The sequence below is a fragment of the Euwallacea similis genome, chromosome 14 (genome assembly GCF_039881205.1).
Source record: "Euwallacea similis isolate ESF13 chromosome 14, ESF131.1, whole genome shotgun sequence".
NCBI lineage: Eukaryota > Metazoa > Arthropoda > Insecta > Coleoptera > Curculionidae > Euwallacea > Euwallacea similis.
The window spans coordinates 1963826-1980474 of NC_089622.1; the positions used below are offsets into that span (position 1 = coordinate 1963826).

The 16649-nt window shown below is 36.8% G+C and overlaps 4 protein-coding genes across 7 annotated transcripts in view; 3 read left to right on the forward strand and 1 right to left on the reverse strand.

Annotated features, from left to right (window-relative positions):
- Positions 1-16649, reverse strand: part of Oamb (Octopamine receptor in mushroom bodies) — an 81205-nt gene that overhangs the window by 21812 nt on the left and 42744 nt on the right. For 3 of the 4 annotated variants that reach the window (XM_066397154.1, XM_066397153.1, XM_066397155.1), the window contains exon 8: positions 14151-16506. In XM_066397154.1, coding sequence (XP_066253251.1) covers positions 16408-16506 — 99 coding nt within the window. In that variant the 3' untranslated portion in view covers positions 14151-16407. Of the gene's footprint in view, positions 1-14150; positions 16507-16649 lie in introns of those variants that run through there. The other variant, XR_010752488.1, reaches the window with a different exon arrangement.
- On the forward strand, positions 926-4182 carry LOC136413359 (cuticle protein 18.7-like). Its single transcript, XM_066396873.1, has 4 exons — positions 926-1061; positions 3073-3295; positions 3345-3499; positions 3552-4182. Exons 1-4 carry the CDS (start codon positions 1050-1052, stop codon positions 3966-3968), a joined length of 807 nt encoding a protein of 268 aa, XP_066252970.1. The 5' UTR covers positions 926-1049; the 3' UTR covers positions 3969-4182.
- On the forward strand, positions 5090-7766 carry LOC136413438 (uncharacterized). The gene is made up of 6 exons (XM_066396996.1): positions 5090-5238; positions 5694-5901; positions 5961-6178; positions 6788-6937; positions 7015-7238; positions 7405-7766. The coding sequence occupies exons 1-6, from the start codon at positions 5218-5220 to the stop codon at positions 7661-7663; spliced, it is 1080 nt and encodes a 359-aa protein (XP_066253093.1). The 5' UTR covers positions 5090-5217; the 3' UTR covers positions 7664-7766.
- Positions 7895-12866, forward strand: LOC136413437 (facilitated trehalose transporter Tret1-like). Its single transcript, XM_066396994.1, has 6 exons — positions 7895-8196; positions 8254-8497; positions 8554-8729; positions 9747-9902; positions 10815-11068; positions 12237-12866. Exons 1-6 carry the CDS (start codon positions 8091-8093, stop codon positions 12762-12764), a joined length of 1464 nt encoding a protein of 487 aa, XP_066253091.1. The 5' UTR covers positions 7895-8090; the 3' UTR covers positions 12765-12866.

The following is a 16649-nucleotide window of genomic DNA, read 5'->3' on the forward strand; positions in this document are numbered from 1 at the left end:
ACGAAGCTCCAGTACTATTTAAGCGATTAGAAACAAGCAAATAATTATTTGATTATTATGATGTCTAAGCATAAACTCCAAGTCAGATGACTTCAAAAGGCTTTTTTGATCCAATAAATCTTAGGGGTTATTTTTCAGATTAGTTCAGGTTTTTTCAAGTATTTTCTTCAAGACATTTTATGTCAGTTTTCAGTTTTCAGATCAGCGCTGAATTCATCCTTTAAACGTGTCTTTTTGAAATTCGGGACGAAGTCTTATTTTCAATTAAATCTTCAGTTCTTACGATTATGGTTTACCTTGTTCAATAACCCATTTCCGGCAAAGGTATCAAAATTCATTTTTCGCGTATGACAAATTCCAAAAGTATTAATTTACTTCATATTTTGAGAATTTTTTGCAACAATTATACATAATCTGAAATCGAAACTAAAAGGTCCAATTACCTTCCAGCCTTAATTTTAATGATTATTATTATCTTAACCATTACCCACTATTTCACACTCATTAACTACCGCCCGTGATAATTATAATCTTTAATTGGGTAGGTACTGCGCTGATATATTTCCCCGTGATAGTTGATAATAATCGTATTATAGAGCATTTTAACTACAGATCAGTCCTTTTTATGATTTATAAGTTTAAAATTAAAATATACATCTAAAATATATAAAAAATTAAGGAAACGGTATAAAAAATCTTTATAATTCCACATTCTCTAATCTGCATTTTCTGAGGAAATTCTCCAGTATTTCTATTATTTCTTTCAGCATAATTTTTGAGATTTCAGCATTGTTAAGCTTCTTCAAATCTCAAATTTTAACGCTTTTCTATTAAAAAATCAATAAACTGAATTATTCTTTAGACCAAATTTCCATTTCCAGTGCGACAAAAAAAATGATTATCCAAGATCCATTTAGTGAAAGGGACCTTGCTCTTCAGATGGTGCTACGCACTGGGGGGCTTTATATATATCGGGCGGAGTCCCAGTATCAGCATACAGTACCAACTCAACAGTCCTAGTTGACAGGAGGTCGAGTTTCAATTCCATCATGAAATTTTTGGTAAGTACTCGATACCCATTTAGAAACAGTACCACATTGGTGCTTTGTGACAAGTGCATCGGTGCTTGAAGCAGTGCGACCTATTCAGTGAGTTTTGTGAGCAATTTTTTTGTGCTTTTTTAAGTGAGATTTTGTTGGAAAACTTAGCTGTGGATTTCCGAAAGTTTTCCGTTTCATTGTAATTTTGGTTAGTTCAGGATATTTGATTTTCAACCTGAAAATTTGAAAAAAATTTTGGAAATTATTCTTAAAGAGTCTGGAAGATACTCATAAAATTTGTTTTAAACGCCTTAAGAACCGTTAATTTAAAGTTACCCCGAGGAGGAAAAGTGAAATCAATATTTAGGCCAAAGATTCTTTTATATTATTTTTGTTTAAACATTACAAATATTAAGGATTTCATGCAGAATTCTTCTAAAATCTGCTCATTTGGTCCATCTTACATTCAAATTTTTTGCCACTTGAACTTACGGTATTTTGTACGTTTTGAATGCATTTGTATAGGAGCAAAATAATTTTTCGCATATAAAAACTATTAAATTTTATGTTACTGCTTAGCTGCCTTCATTATTGCAAATACATGCAAGTATGCATTACTACCGATTCATCATGAGCATAACATTTTTCTTTGAAAGTCAAGGTTAGAGACACTTCACTTACATTAACTCACGTCCAATTTCTCCTTATATTAAAAAAACGCAGGTCGAGCCCACTGTAATAGTATTGCTTCAGTAAATCTGTAATTTAGAAAAACGTAGAAAACCGCATTTCTCTAACCGGACTTTTTGTTTTCCTGCACTTTTTATTCAATTATTAAAGAGCAGCGAATTCAGGTTAACTTTTAGAAATCACCGCTAGCACCATTGGTTTTTTAAAAATGTTCGTAATGTCGGTTCTTCGATTTCCCACGTTCGATTCGGCACGGAGATTTGCATACTACTTTATTTACGATCATAATTTGTGTTTTTGATTAGGCGGTTATATGGTTCGAAAAGTGAAAAATATAATTACGATTAACCATACTATTTGAAAGGTCGAGTTTCGAGATAGTTCCCAACACACCAAATGCTTAAATAATCGAAATTCCTATTGAGTATTGAACCTCGAAATCGAAGCTCTAGTTATTCTGAAAACAGATACAAGTTTGGATTATTGCCCTCACTCCTACTTATGCAAATCAACGCACACTTTCTTTCTTTTCTCGAACTGAATTTACATTATACCGACCTAACAAGATCATGCCAGAGCCATACATCACCGCTATCTGTATCAATTACCGATTACTCAACACCAAAACTCGGTCATTAATCAAACATCAATGACATTTCACGATTATTTTACGTTATCCGCAGTTTCTGCACTAAACCAAGCAAGGTGTCTGCAACCAATGACAGCCATAAATCATAACTTAATAGACTAACATATTTTATTAATACAATAGAAAACTAATTTGTTGACCTTTCTGAGAAAACCTTGTTTGGAATGCTGCTTTTGTTTTGATTGTGCTGAATGAAGCGGAAAGATTCAAATATAATGACTGATGCGAATAAAATTTTAATATTTGCTGGTAGCATTGGCATTTTCAAGCTGAAAGTCAGAAACCGTCATTGTAATCTAGAATAGTCGATAGTAATTCAGTTGAGTCAAGCGTAATTACAATTTAAATACAATAAAAGCGCCTATTGAAATTTGTATTGTCAGCCCGCATCCGAAAGCTTCAGTTGTAATGTTAAAACATTATTTTGTAATTCAGGAAATACAAAATGAAGGATACACGGAGCATATACTGATTTCTTGTGAACATGACGCTTTCTAGATTTTTACCCTTCAAACGTTATTTAGGCAGGGTAAATGATTTTTTCAGCCACTGTCCATATATTTGTTTCAATATACTGCGGCGACATATGTGGTACAGCAAAAAAATGTCTTCAGTAGATTTTCTGACCACGATGTGTGGCAAGCGCTGGAAAAACGTTTTACTTCCCCGTATTCACATCAGCAAATGTTTCAGGTGCTAGTTTCCTATGTCCTTGCTGTGGCTTCCGCTCTATACGTGGGCCCCCAACACATTCCTGTTATAGGACCCAATGGGGTGCCAGTGGAGCCCCATGAAGTGCAAGCAGCACGTGCTAGCCACCTTGCAGCCCTAGCTTCAGCTCATTCCGGGGTGTCCGTAGCTGCGCCTTATTACGGCTCTGCGCCTTTTACTGCCTTCTCGGGAGTACCGTCTTTAGGTAATATTTTAGCGCTGATTAATGAGATTTTGAAAAAGATCCCTTTTAGGACATAATGCTCTCCCCTTGGACACCCCTGAGGTGGCTTCAGCCAAACTTCAGCATTATCATGACTTCGCAGTGGCTGCCGGAAGGAATGGGATTCATGCCCCCCTCTATTCATCTCCTCTAGTTGCTGGCAACTATCCTGCGGATACACCTGAGGTATTTGCATTCACACATGAATCTGTAAGGTTTTGCTCAAAAACCTATCTAGGTCCAAGTGGCGAAAGCTGCCCACTTTGCAGCCCACGCAGAAGCTTTATCTCGTTCAGGTCCCACTCCATTCACTTTCTTCCATTCACGCAAGCGCCGTGACGTCTATGGAGGATATCACATCCCTGTGATCGGGCCTAATGGTGTTCCACAAGAAACCCCTGAAGTCCAAGCCGCCAAAGCCCACCATTTTGCAGCTCTCGCTGAGGCAGCCACCAGGGGAGGACCCGCCCAATACGCCCACGCTCCCTACAACTCTGGAGCCTACGTAGATGACCATCAACGGTACTATGGCCCTTATGCTGAGATAGGACATGATGGACAGCCACAGGAGACTCAAGAAGTTAAGGCTGCGAAAGCCTACCATTTCGCTGCGTATTCTCAGGCTTTGAGTGGAAACCCTGGACATTACTATTGATGGATGTAGATTCTAAGATATATTTAAGAGTAGCCTGTAGCTTGGCAACATTGGTGGTGCCTTAATTAACAATTAAACCGGTCCTAAACCACCCTTGTTGCCAAATGTATATATTGATTCAGTCTTAATTGTATGGGGGAACAACACAGTTACCATTATTGTAGGACATTTTTGTATTAATTAAGAGCAATAAATATTATCTCTCACAAAATAATTATGACTTATCCTTCCCACAAGTTTTAAGTATAATAATTTGATCAGCTAGTGATTCATATTATTACCTCAAGTCAAAACCGATATGTTGGTACATTTGGCATATCTTGCACGAATGAATATTTCCGCTCTGTTGATTCCTTATGCCTGCGAATTAATTTGATATAACCAAAGGGGAATTAACATAGATAAACCATATCGGTTACATAGTTGAAGATATGGGTGTAAGAAATGCAGGTATTCGGGTTAATTTCGGTGTGGTCAAATTGGATTTTCCGCCTTGTTGAATGATAATGACGATGAAAAAGTACTAAAAGTAGACACTTACCACCGCGACAAATTCTCTAAATTCAGTCACGTAGAAATGAAATATTTGATAATATTTTCTGGGGGTTTTCAAGCTTGCTCATTTGCATTTAAGTAAATGTTGCATAGATATTGCCACAACGTCACTAACGCCGGCCAGTGGGTGGTTGGTTTACTCCGTGTATTCGATTCAGGAAGATAATGTTATTTACCCTTAAAACATTAGCCCGAAATAGAGCTTATCCGTGTAAATAGTAGACATAAATTTCATAATTATGCACCTATAAATAATCCGTGCACTTTGCCTCACCCTTTAAAGTGGGGGACACTGTTAACTTTTATAAAATCGCAAAGTGCAGTTAGACTTGTTATTATGAAAATCAGAACTCGTTTACCAGTACCGACCATAACAAATTCTTCAGTTGTCAAGGATCTTCGAAGATTTGCGATCCTTAGGGGCGCACCCATCAGGAAGCACTTTCATGTGAGATCCTGGGGCCTACCCCGAATTCGTTTGCATAACTTGATTTCCCAACCTTGAATAAATAAACCCTTTTTTTTGCTACACTTTTAATTTGCGAGACAGTTTTGTCTCCGATATGTTCAAACGATACGTGGAAGCATATGAAAAATCTTTCTCCAAAGGCGGGGCGTGCTATATAAGGTGTTAAGGTCACTGTTTTAATAAGTTGTTCTTTGTTGGTTCAGTAGGTGCATATTGAAAGAAATTATGATCATCAGATACTTACTGGTAAGAGCTGATTTGGCAAGTAACAATTTTTGTGGTTGTCGTTATCGCTTTTTTGGCGACTACTCTAATCATTTCTAACCTATCTCTATTACATGTACCCATGAATGTTATTAGGCAAAAGAACGTTCAATACGATTCACTATGTTTAATTTCAGTCTCATTTAATAGTTAATAAAGGCAAAGACCCGAGACGATCTCGCATGTTATGTAGAGGAAAAATTGATAACACTCCGGCATCACGACAGACTGAAATGCGCATGATATTTAGTCTATGATGAGATTTATGAATAAAAATTCACATTCACAATCTGTCTACATGGAAGTCTATTTTCTCATTGCTTAACACGTCAGGTCATCCATGTTGTGACCCGTAGAAGTGATCTAGAGTAAACTTCGCGAAGTATTATAAACTTGGTTCAACGTTAATTGGAATTTTTTAACCAAAAAACTTTAAGGTCTCCACCATCGCCCTGGTCTCGTGCGAAGCAGGACCTTCTCTAGAACCAATCAAACTATCCCCTGAATATTTCCACCCAATCCAATCTCTCTACCACTCTCAAGACCAGCTGGGTCACTATGTCTATGGATACGCCACCCCCACCATCAGCAAAAGTGAAACCAAGACCCCCGATGGGGTCACCCATGGAGGGTATTCGTACATAGGTAATATTTAGACACGATTAAATTGACAGGTAACTAAATAAAGCTTAATGTTGTTTCAGATGGCGATGGCCACCTGCAAACCGTCCAATACACTGCAGACCCTCACAATGGCTTCAGAGTAGCTGCTACTAACTTACCAGTTGAAGCTGCTGATGTTGCTCAAGCCAGAGCTGCTCATTTGGCCGAATTCGAAGCCATTAAATCTGAGAGAGCGAATAAAGTAGTACCAGTACCATATTTCAATCCTGTTAGCGTTCCTCACAATGCAGTTCCTGAGGTAAATCAACGTATCATATAAACTGTTGGTAAAATGAAGTGTATACCATGCCGACTTTCGTACCAAATTTAATAGTAGAAAACTCTAAAAAGGTTTACAAAATTTATTTTAGTGCGATGATCTTAAGTATACGGTCATTACTGCAGTATTAAAGAGGTTCTCAAAAAGTTGGAAGTGTGCTTTGATACTAAGCAGACAAAAAATTACGTGATTTGGGTGATTTAGCTGGAATTTTTCCATCGTGTAAAATTTGAAGATAAAATATAGAAAGTGCTTTTCCAGTATAAGAACAAACACCTCCCTGTACGCTATATGAGTAAGACAAGTTAGTACCTGAAGGATTTTCCATTCCACTAAGCAATTGTTTCTGGTAAATCCTGGAAGGGAACATATATTTTAATATCTAGCGATATCTTCCCAGATTTACGTGTGCTGTAGGGATATGTAAATTATCCAAGAAATAGGCCTGCTAACCTAAACTGAAGAAACTCAAATCCGGTAAACCGTTTTAAAGTTTCAAATTTGGTGCATATAAAAACTTACTCGACACATTGCTTGCATCAGCATTTTAAATGCTGAAAATTAGATTTCCTAATCGTATATTATCAGCTTCCAGCACCGGTTACTGACCTTCCAGAAGTAGTACAGGCTCGAGCTCAACACTTGGCAGTTCTTCATGAGGCTTACAGAAACGCCCAAGGGGCCCAGTTGGGATATGGGTTACCACAGGCACCACTACCAGTACAAGATCTACCAGAGGTATGTTTCGATCAATTATTTTTATCTAATTTTCATAATTTAATTTTTTAACACAATTTCGTAATTTGAAACATCAGGTGGTAAAAGCTAGACAAGAACACTTAGCTGCTGTTGCGAAAGAACGAGCCATTCAGAGCCAACTTAGAGCTGAAGTGGCTTTAAGTCCGGTACCTGAGAACTTAAACGGGCATGTGGTACCGATTCAAACTCACGTGAGTGATGGAAATCCTTTGCCTGTAGCTCCTCAGGCTCAGCTAAGTTATACTCCTGAGCAATACGGATTTAATGCGTATTCTTATGGGTAAGTTACACTCATTAAAGCTTATCTTTATCTGTATAATGTAATGACCCTAAAAGTAAACAATTTTTTGGTTTATAAATTTGTCATTTGACCTCAAAATAAAAATATTACTGATAAGATAAAGAAATAATTAAGGGATTTTTTTCCAATTCGAATTTTGCCTTAGATACATTGGACCTCACAGCGCAAAATCGGAGACCCAAACCTCAGATGGAGTAGTCAGAGGAGGCTATTCTTACATAGACGCCCATGGCATCGTCCAGACTGTCACTTACATAGCAGATAAGGCTGGATTTAGAGTGGCTGCTACCAATATTCCTGTGGACAAGAACCATTTAAGTCAGCCTAGTTCTGCCCCAGCAGCCCCAGTAGCAGAAGAGAAGATACTTGTACCTGTCTCTTATTCCACTAGTGTGGAATATTAGACTGATTTACGGCTGTTGTGATTTTAAACCAATTTACCCTAATCCTGTGTACACTTTATCAACTTTGTTTGAAATATAATTAAGCAATGTTGCGGCCTATTGATCCTTAGCCTTTAAGCTCGTTAAAAAAAAGTTGCAAACCCTGACATCAGTTAGCTTCAGCTCTTTCTTATTAATAGTTTTCGAAACCCTGAAATCACAACAATGACATCTTTATTAATGAATCAACACTCTAAAGTATGTTTGCAATATATTAAGCTTACTAAACGTCTTTCTGGTTATCTTGAGGGGCTCGACTGTAATGAATCTGTAGTAAAGAGTCTATCAGTCTGGCCTCTAACCTTTGAGGAGATATATAAGAATTAAGAAATGCTAAAACGCTTTAATTAGTTGCTGGTTTTTATGGAGGAAAGTTTGCGACTCGAAAATGACTCGGCCGGTTTTGTTAAGTGAAAATTCTAGGAGTATTTTGATGACTTCTGCTGGCGTGGCACCACCCAGCAAATTACCACAATTCATAGCAGCATTTGTCAGTAAGTATCCAGTTTTTAAATTTCCAAAGAGATTAATCTAAAAGCGGTTTTGTTTAGGCACAATATCAGCAGTATGCCTAGGCATGGTTTTTTCTTGGACTTCGTCGGCAATTCCAGCTTTACAGAAAGAAATGGAAATGACTTCTTCACAAGGAGCTTGGGTGGGGTCCTTGGTAACCGTAGGGGCATTCGCAGGGGCCATTCCTGCGGGCCCATTGTGCCACCTGTTAGGCAGAAAAACCACCCTGCAGGTGCTTATAGCCCCACTTTTTATATCCTGGATCATAATCGCCTTTTTTTAGTAAGTGTTGGATTCATGGCAGTATTTGTTATATAGTAGTATTATTTATGTTTTAGTCGCAGTTTATATCTGCTGTATTTCGCCAGATTTCTAGCAGGAATATCCTCGGGAGGTGTCAGTGTCGCCGTCCCAATGTACGTTTCAGAACTAGCTCACATATCGATTAGAGGAACGTTAGGGACGTTTTTCCAAGTACAGATAACCATTGGAATACTTATCGAGTATTTGTTAGGTAAGACAATTACCTATAGAGGGCGATCTAAGGCTTACTTCCAATAGTTATTTAACTAAGGAGCGCGGAAAGTGACACTTTACTGCACGCTGATCGACACAGTGCGGTAAAGATACTTTCACACGCGTTGGGTGTAATATTTTCCTTAGTTAACTTTACTGACTTCTATATGTTTAACACTTTGCAGAACTTTTTTGATGGAAAAAAATGTTTCCACAAAAATTTTATGTATTAATGCAAAAGTAGCAGCTGAGCTCCAAAAATCAGCATATTTGGATATACACAACAACAGATTTACATTTTTTTTTGTTTTGGGGGAGTAAATTCGCATTTTCATTCCGAATTTTTCATGATATATTCACACACATGTCTATTTGGAAAACACATCTTGACTTTGTCCAAAATCCGACCAAAACGAATATAACAGAGAAACTGTAAAAGACCTGGGTTTTTATTTTTACGTGCCACACATACTTATCAAGTGGAATATGTCGAGATGGAGAGGAACTATATTATTTTTTGAGGAGTTCTAGCTATATTACCGTGAAGAATATCAATTCAAGCAGGATTGGAAGATTTCGGTTCATGAAGGATGAGCATGGCTAAGTTTCGTTCATGTTTGTGATTTTTGTGTACCATAAGAGATTTTTAGTAAGAAATTCAAGAAAATGATAATATTGCTTTACCACTTTATTCTCTATGACTAACTTTGAATAATAAATACTTTACATGACAATCATCACGGTCCATTAAAGTCAATTGCTCAGAACGCTCCGTTTCGACCAAAAATAAACAAGTAATAAAAAAAAAACGAAAAAAAGTGTTTTTTAACACCCTGTAGATCGAAGGTGAAGCATTTTTGAACAAGTCTTTATATAAACTTTTCGTCTTAAATTTGGCTCAGGATTCACGCATTAAAAATTTTACCATCTATTCCGAAACATCCTATATACATATACTTGCCAGAGTACATGAGATATATTTATTCTTCTCCGATTTTAATTTTTTTTATTTCAGGTGACATCGTTCCAGGCATCAGAACATTGTCCCTTGTGTCATCAGTACTGCCCATCGTTTTTCTCTTGGCGTTTGCTTTTGTTCCAGAATCGCCAGTTTATTTGTGCCAGAAGGCCAAGTTTGAAGAAGCTCATAAAAGTCTCACTTGGTTTAGAGGTAGGCATTTCAACTTAGAGTAAAAAAGTTTGGAAGAATTGTTGATTAGTTTGGTGAGAGCACATATTTTCGACAAGACCTTATTTCCCACTTAACAGGAACTTACTTCTTTACTTAAACTTGCGATCATTTTGACAAATCTACTTGTTTAACTCGTTAAATTTTACTAACTGAAGTGTCTTCGTTTAAAATTAACTTGAACCAATTAATTGTCCAGTATAGGAAATGTGACCCTAGGTCGCTATAAGGAGGTGACTCAATATAAGCCAATGGTAAGCACTAACCTGTTTGTATCAATTGACACTTCTTAATTCTCGTATTTTCTTAAACTATTCCTAAATTATTTCGATCCTAAAGATGCTTACAAAGCACACACTCGCACACCAAAATACTTTGATGAAATATTACCTTCATTTCCCTTCATAAATCACGCCAAGTGTAATAAGGTGAAGATGGCATACACCACGAAGTCAAGTGAGGAATTGGAAATAATTCCGCCGCAACTCCCCAGATTGATCGTCGAGGTTTGCCAATTTATAGCTCTCAATTTTTCCCCCTTTTCAAACAGTTTACCAAGTCTGGATTCAACTTTCTAAATAAGCGTCAAGATTAGTTTATAAACTAGATTTGCTGGCACGTTAAACAGGGAAAACATCATATAACTTGAAAACCAAAAAAATATTGAAATATTCACTACTTTTATTTAAATCCGAAATATTGTTGGGAAAGCTTTCAAACATCAGGCACACAATGAACCTTTAATAATGGAGAGAATGGAGCTTTCGCCATCAAAGCGTGGTTGAAAGTTGCGCTTAAGAATACGTTACCAACACGTACTTTAGTTATTTCTTTAGGCGTTTGCCCCAGATTTTTGCCATTTGTCTGTTCAGGGGTGGATTTATAAATTTTCAGGCCAGGACTACAATATCGAGGATGAGCTGGTGAACATTACGGAAGAGCTTAAAGAAGGGGCGAAGAACAAGACAAGCCTTTCAGACCTGGTGAGCTGCAAGGCTACGTCAAAAGGGCTGATTATTGCTTTTGGGCTCATGGCTTTTCAGCAACTATCTGGAGTGAATGCAGTGCTCTTCTATAGCAACGACATATTTCAGCAGGGAGGCATGTTCGAGCCAGGAACCTGCAGTGTTTTGATGGGAATAGCTCAGGTAATTTGGACAAGATTATTCTCTATATTGCGACCAATCAAATAATTTTTCAAAGGTTATGTACATTCCCCTGTAATTCCCCAAAGAGATTTTGTGGATTCAATAACTGCCCACATATCCCACAGGAATTGATTCATACATTGCGACACGTATGTGGTTGAAATACTGTCAGGACGAAGATTAGCTCAGGGATTTAATATCACTAATTTTACCCCTAGATATCACATAAAACTGACGAATTTCTTCTCCCCTAGATAATGAATAAAACTCAACAGTGATAAACTTTCATGGGTGCATTCATACCATTTTATGCGGGGCAATATTTCAAGAGATTCGCATCATTTTAATGAGAAAAAAGGGCCGTTTCAAGCAGAGACCGCATTTTGCGAATTCAAATATGTTCCTACTGTTCGCGACGTTTATTTGAAAATCAGAGAAATTTACAGCTCGAAATTTGGCAAGGTTTCTTGTTTGTTTGTTTGTTTCATGCATTATTCATTTCCAAAACTGTATGCCTAATAAACAGCTTGGGGTAAATGCACAGGGTTCGAAGAATCATGGGCCTTGTTGAGAGATTAAACACGGTGCTGTTTATAGTTTCTGGTAACCAGTTTGTAGTTAATAAGCATCCAGAAGAGCCAGTTTTATAGGTAAAGCTTACACTCGAAGCATATGACATCTTTGGTTGTATACAGCAACGAAAGATGGATGTATACCAAATTGAACCTTTAAAAGATCAGTTTCCAAAAATATAAAAGGGATGCTGAGACTGCTTTAAAACTAAAAATTTTGCATTCAACGACCCCACATTAGTCGAAAATAGCAAGAAGTAGGCATAGGAATATCTATACCAGAACCATCTATCGAGTGAGTAGGATCCAAAAATTCAAAAATATGAAAGGTATTGTCGTTTATTTGCATTAGAACCTCTTGCATAATATGAAAGAAACATTAGAGGAAAAAGTAAGATACACAAAAGGGTCTTTTTCTTTTGAATTAGTTGAATTCCACTTGAAAATAGTGCGTAGTTTCAGGGGCTTGTGGAATTGGCCCCTTCAAAATACTACGAGTATACTCAAATATAGAAAATCCTGGATATGGAACCATAACTTACTACTACTTACAATATTTCTGATATAAATAATCTCCAAAACCCCTCTTTTTTCAGGTTATAGCCACCCTTTGCTCAGCAGCTCTAATAGATCGTGCAGGACGCAGAATCCTCCTCATCCTTTCAGACTCCATAATGTGCCTTAGCCTCGCAGTCCTCGGCACCTATTTCTATCTCAGCGATCACATGGACCTCACCTCTTACTCTTTTATACCATTATTCAGCGTAATCTCTTATATTATCTTCTTCTCTGTGGGTTTCGGCCCAATTCCATGGATGATAATGAGCGAAATCTTCCATCCAAAGGTGAAAGGTACTGCTAGTTCCATTTCAGCGTCCCTAAACTGGCTTTTAGCTTTCTTGGTGACCAATCAGTTTTCTAATTTAACGAACTACTTAGGAATTGGATTGGGATTCATAGTTTTTAGTATAATCTGTGGATTTGGTACTTTGTTTGTGGTATTATTAGTGCCGGAGACAAAGGGCAAGACCATTGAGGAGGTTATGGATGTTTTGAGAGGAGAGCATCAAGGAGGGTTAAGTGAGAGTTATGAGAAGAGCGATAAAACCACCACGACTGTATAAACTTTATTGGTAGATTTACAAATTTTGACTGTGATTTTTTTTTATTTGTTAAAATAGTTTTACTGGTTCGCAGTATATGCAATATATGCTCTTATATTATTTGTGTGTCCGGTGTTTTAATGTGTGGTATTTGAGTGGTATTTGAGGCATTTAGGAACGAATTGATATATAAAGGGGGCCTAATTCAGAATTAATTTAAACGAAAGAGTATTTCATTGTAATCTGATAGTGGAACACGAGAGGGGAAAAATAGGTTTCATGTAAATCGAGCATTTTAATCTAGGGCAATTCCCCCAAAATCGAAGTGAAATTTCTGGGAGTCTAGTTCTAAAATCAACATTATAGGAACATTTTTTTTCATTAATTTACCAGCTGACTAACTGCCTGCCGACATTACCAAAGAACACTCTCTGATTCACATCGTCAACTAAAAATGTGAGTTTAACGTCATCTTCTTAAGCTATATGCCTTTCACCTTTTCTTCAGTTCGTTTTATCGTCAATAGGTAAAAACCTTCAAGCGAATCTTATTTTGTAATGGAAATTTTCCATTTTTCGGCAGGAGAATATAAGGGGTGAAATCTTCTTTCAAAGAGCAATATTCAATAAAAATTGAAACTCTCCAATAAGTATCAAATACATTTTCAGGATTTTGGCAAATACGACTAGAGATGATCTTCAGACGTCTAAAATGTTATTGGCGATATTTTCAAATTGTTCTCGTTTTTTCCCCTTTCCACTTTTCCTAATAGTTGTTCACAAGCCATATCCATGAATTGTTTCCAAAATTTTCCAAAGGCATTCAGGTTAGGGCCAATATCGATTAATCATTTTTTAACTGATTTCGCTCAAAAGTTGAGAGTATAGTTTACTTGAATCTCCCAATGAGCGGTCTAATTATTTTCAAAATTTTTGGGGATATATCGAGGACAGAATTACATTTTATTCCTGGGATGCAAACATCCCCTATTTTGTATCTCACATCCTTGCATCTCGCTGTTTTGTTCGGGGATGAAATTCAATGACAGATGAAGTCACAGACGCTAATAAACCCACTTACACCGAATTAAAAACGAGCTTTTGTGTCCTTTCAATCAACGGCCGCTGCAGGATGCAGGTTAATTGCATAGGTGATGATGTTTCCATTATGACAAAGCAGATATGTTGTTACGTTTTAACTATGCCAGCATGAAAATTGAACTTGCAAATCAAAATTTTTTATGCTCCTCGCTTTAATATTGTCCTTCATTCGATATTTTTGGTGTTACGTTTTTCTGAAAATTCCTTACGTCCTGCATCGCAATAATGAAAATTGCTGTTTTGATTTCACGTTCCGTCCTGCAATCAAACCCAGTAAAATGCGGTGATATATTCATGATGCCTTTATTATTCTAGCAAATACATCATACATAGGTAGGTACATAATTATATTTCCTGCAATAGCAGGGCGCAAGTTGAATAATCATCTGACACTTAATAAGTAAAATATACAAAAAGTAACGTAATTTAAATTTCGGAAAATATTTTCATAACCTCGAGTAGTCGAAAAAGTCAACACTGATGCTTTTTTCTTAAAAGTCACATATATTACAACAGTAACTATAGTATCACCTTCTTCACAATAACAGAGATATAACAATAATATAATATTTACACGCAATTAACTGTTTATGTACAAACTTTGCTCTCTAGTATTTGGCTACGACACAGCCCCATTTTTGCGCAATAAAGCAACATTACTAAACCTACTGATTACGTTTAGAAAAAAAATGCGAAACAATGCTTTAAAAGGCATCAGTACCTAATGAGAAACATCGTTGAGTACCAAAGGAAATCATAATAAATAGCCCTATATTAGTAATAATACCCTGATAATTTAGAAATACATACTTATAAGACTGTAATACAATATTAATATTGACTGTGCGTTGTTGAAGACGTTACAGTTGGGTCTAAAACTAGAACGGTATACATAAATAATTGTATGTACACTTTGTTATTAGTTAATATTTCAATATTAAGTCGTTTAATCTTTCCCTCTCCAAAACGAGTAATGGAATCATAATAATAAGTCTATAATACAGTCAAGTGTTGTTCAAAAGCACTCAAAAGCACTCAAAAGCACGGCTCAATCGACCTGAAAGCTGCATCTCCAGACGTATTCCTCTTACAGAGCTATGCGAGAAATGAAAACCTTATGAGACAGCCTTTTTCCTGAAAGGAATGTTTTACATTGCCGGCAGGTTCTACGAAGAAATGATGCCTGCTCCCTTCAATCGAATTGTCTGACACAATTTGTGCATTCTGCGCCCGCCCTTAAGGGCTTTATGCAGCTAACAAATATAGGAAATAAAACGTAGTAAAAATAAAAGCTTCCTGGAAACGTTTAGACTTCAAAGAAATGAATCCAGAGAAATGTGTTTAACGCAGAAGGTTGGGATAATTCAGGAAAAAATATGCCTTGGGTGTTTACCATACAGTGAAATAAGATCATTTTTGGGCTATTTGAGGAAATCACATAGAAATAAACAATTTATTTGTTTTTTTCAATTATTTTTCGATGTAGAATATTTGCTTAAAATAGTTCAGTATTATTTCTGGGCGTTCATGTTTTACTATAAGGAATCATCGGCTAAAGAGAAGGGTTCTCGAGCTTTTATACACGAATGTAAAAGATTTCCTAGAAAAACTGACTGATAATAAAAATCAATTCGCTTGAAAAATTTAAGAACTTTTGGAAACCACTAGAACCAAAGAACCGCAAATTTTTTTCTGTGTAGTTTAAAAGATCTAGGAATTAGGCGCAGGTATCGAAGCTTTATGGATGGATAGAAGCGAATCCACACATCTTATTGGACGAACGAAACATGGAGAGTCCCAAAATTCAGCTTTTTCTGAAAGCGCATTTTCCAGGGCTAATGTGAGCGCGGAAACTTGTTCTTGTTACACGCAAATAAAAAAATATCAGTTTCATCAATATACTTCACGTGCAAGAACGCTCCAGCCCAAATTTTTTTGTCAAATTTGCACAAGATATTTCGGTACACAGAAGAGAATTGTCTCGGCTTTAAAAAGCAATTCCTGCATTCTCAACAACTTAAATTCGGTATTCTTAGATTCACAATGGTCAAATCTCGGCTGTTTGATTTGGAACAGTTGAAGGATGCTCCACGGAAAGCCTTCCTTTGTACCTTTTGTGGCAAGAAAAGAAATACGTCCCTGAGAGGCATTTGTGTAAGTTTCAAGCAGTTTTGAGGCCAATTGATTGATCGTGAAGACATTATCCTATATACTTTATTTGATTGAATTTCACTTTTGAATTGTAGCTTAAACTATAATATGTTACAATATAATACGTATACATGGCAAGAAGATAATATCGAGCCTAAGTTCTTCACGAGATCATAGTCCCTTTATCTTTTTAACTCTTTCTAACTCAAAACCCTTCAAGCTCCATAGGTACTTAGAGCTAAATCACAATAATTTCTATATTACAATAAGATAAATTGAGTCGCTAATCTCAACCCTTACAACTCAGTGCTGTATCCCACAGCTCCGCCCTTGAGGTTCTCCATTTGTCACCCCATGACCACGCTCATGGCCAATTTGAAGACTCCCCCCGTATCTACATCAAACGGGTTACGTCACCTGGAATCGGACTGGTCCCTACCAACATCGCTCTCCTCTCCCAGGGAGTTTCCATGGACTTGAACGTTGTAACTTGGTGACCTGTTTTGGCGACCCTGCAACAAGAAAATGGTGAAAAGATGCAGAAAATGAAGATGACGTAATCGGAACTATAATAAAGGAAAATCAACTATATCATACACATGCAATTTTGTTTTGGTTATAAGTAAACAGGGGAGCGTGGGAACCCAACCGACAA

What these genes read in the sequence shown, in the direction of transcription:
- LOC136413438 (XM_066396996.1), top strand. Translation starts at nt 5,218, where the DNA reads ATGATCATCAGATACTTACTG. An exon ending in TGATCATCAGATACTTACTG is followed by an intron (nt 5,239 to 5,693) that starts GTAAGAGCTGAT and finishes AAAAACTTTAAG; the next exon opens with GTCTCCACCATCGCCCTGGT. An exon ending in TTTAATGCGTATTCTTATGG is followed by an intron (nt 7,239 to 7,404) that starts GTAAGTTACACT and finishes ATTTTGCCTTAG; the next exon opens with ATACATTGGACCTCACAGCG.
- LOC136413437 (XM_066396994.1), top strand. Translation starts at nt 8,091, where the DNA reads ATGACTCGGCCGGTTTTGTTAAGTGAAAATTCTAGGAGTATTTTGATG. An exon ending in ATCATAATCGCCTTTTTTTA is followed by an intron (nt 8,498 to 8,553) that starts GTAAGTGTTGGA and finishes TTTATGTTTTAG; the next exon opens with TCGCAGTTTATATCTGCTGT. An exon ending in ACTTATCGAGTATTTGTTAG is followed by an intron (nt 8,730 to 9,746) that starts GTAAGACAATTA and finishes TTTTTATTTCAG; the next exon opens with GTGACATCGTTCCAGGCATC.
- LOC136413359 (XM_066396873.1), top strand. An exon ending in CTCGGGAGTACCGTCTTTAG is followed by an intron (nt 3,296 to 3,344) that starts GTAATATTTTAG and finishes GATCCCTTTTAG; the next exon opens with GACATAATGCTCTCCCCTTG. An exon ending in ATCCTGCGGATACACCTGAG is followed by an intron (nt 3,500 to 3,551) that starts GTATTTGCATTC and finishes AAACCTATCTAG; the next exon opens with GTCCAAGTGGCGAAAGCTGC.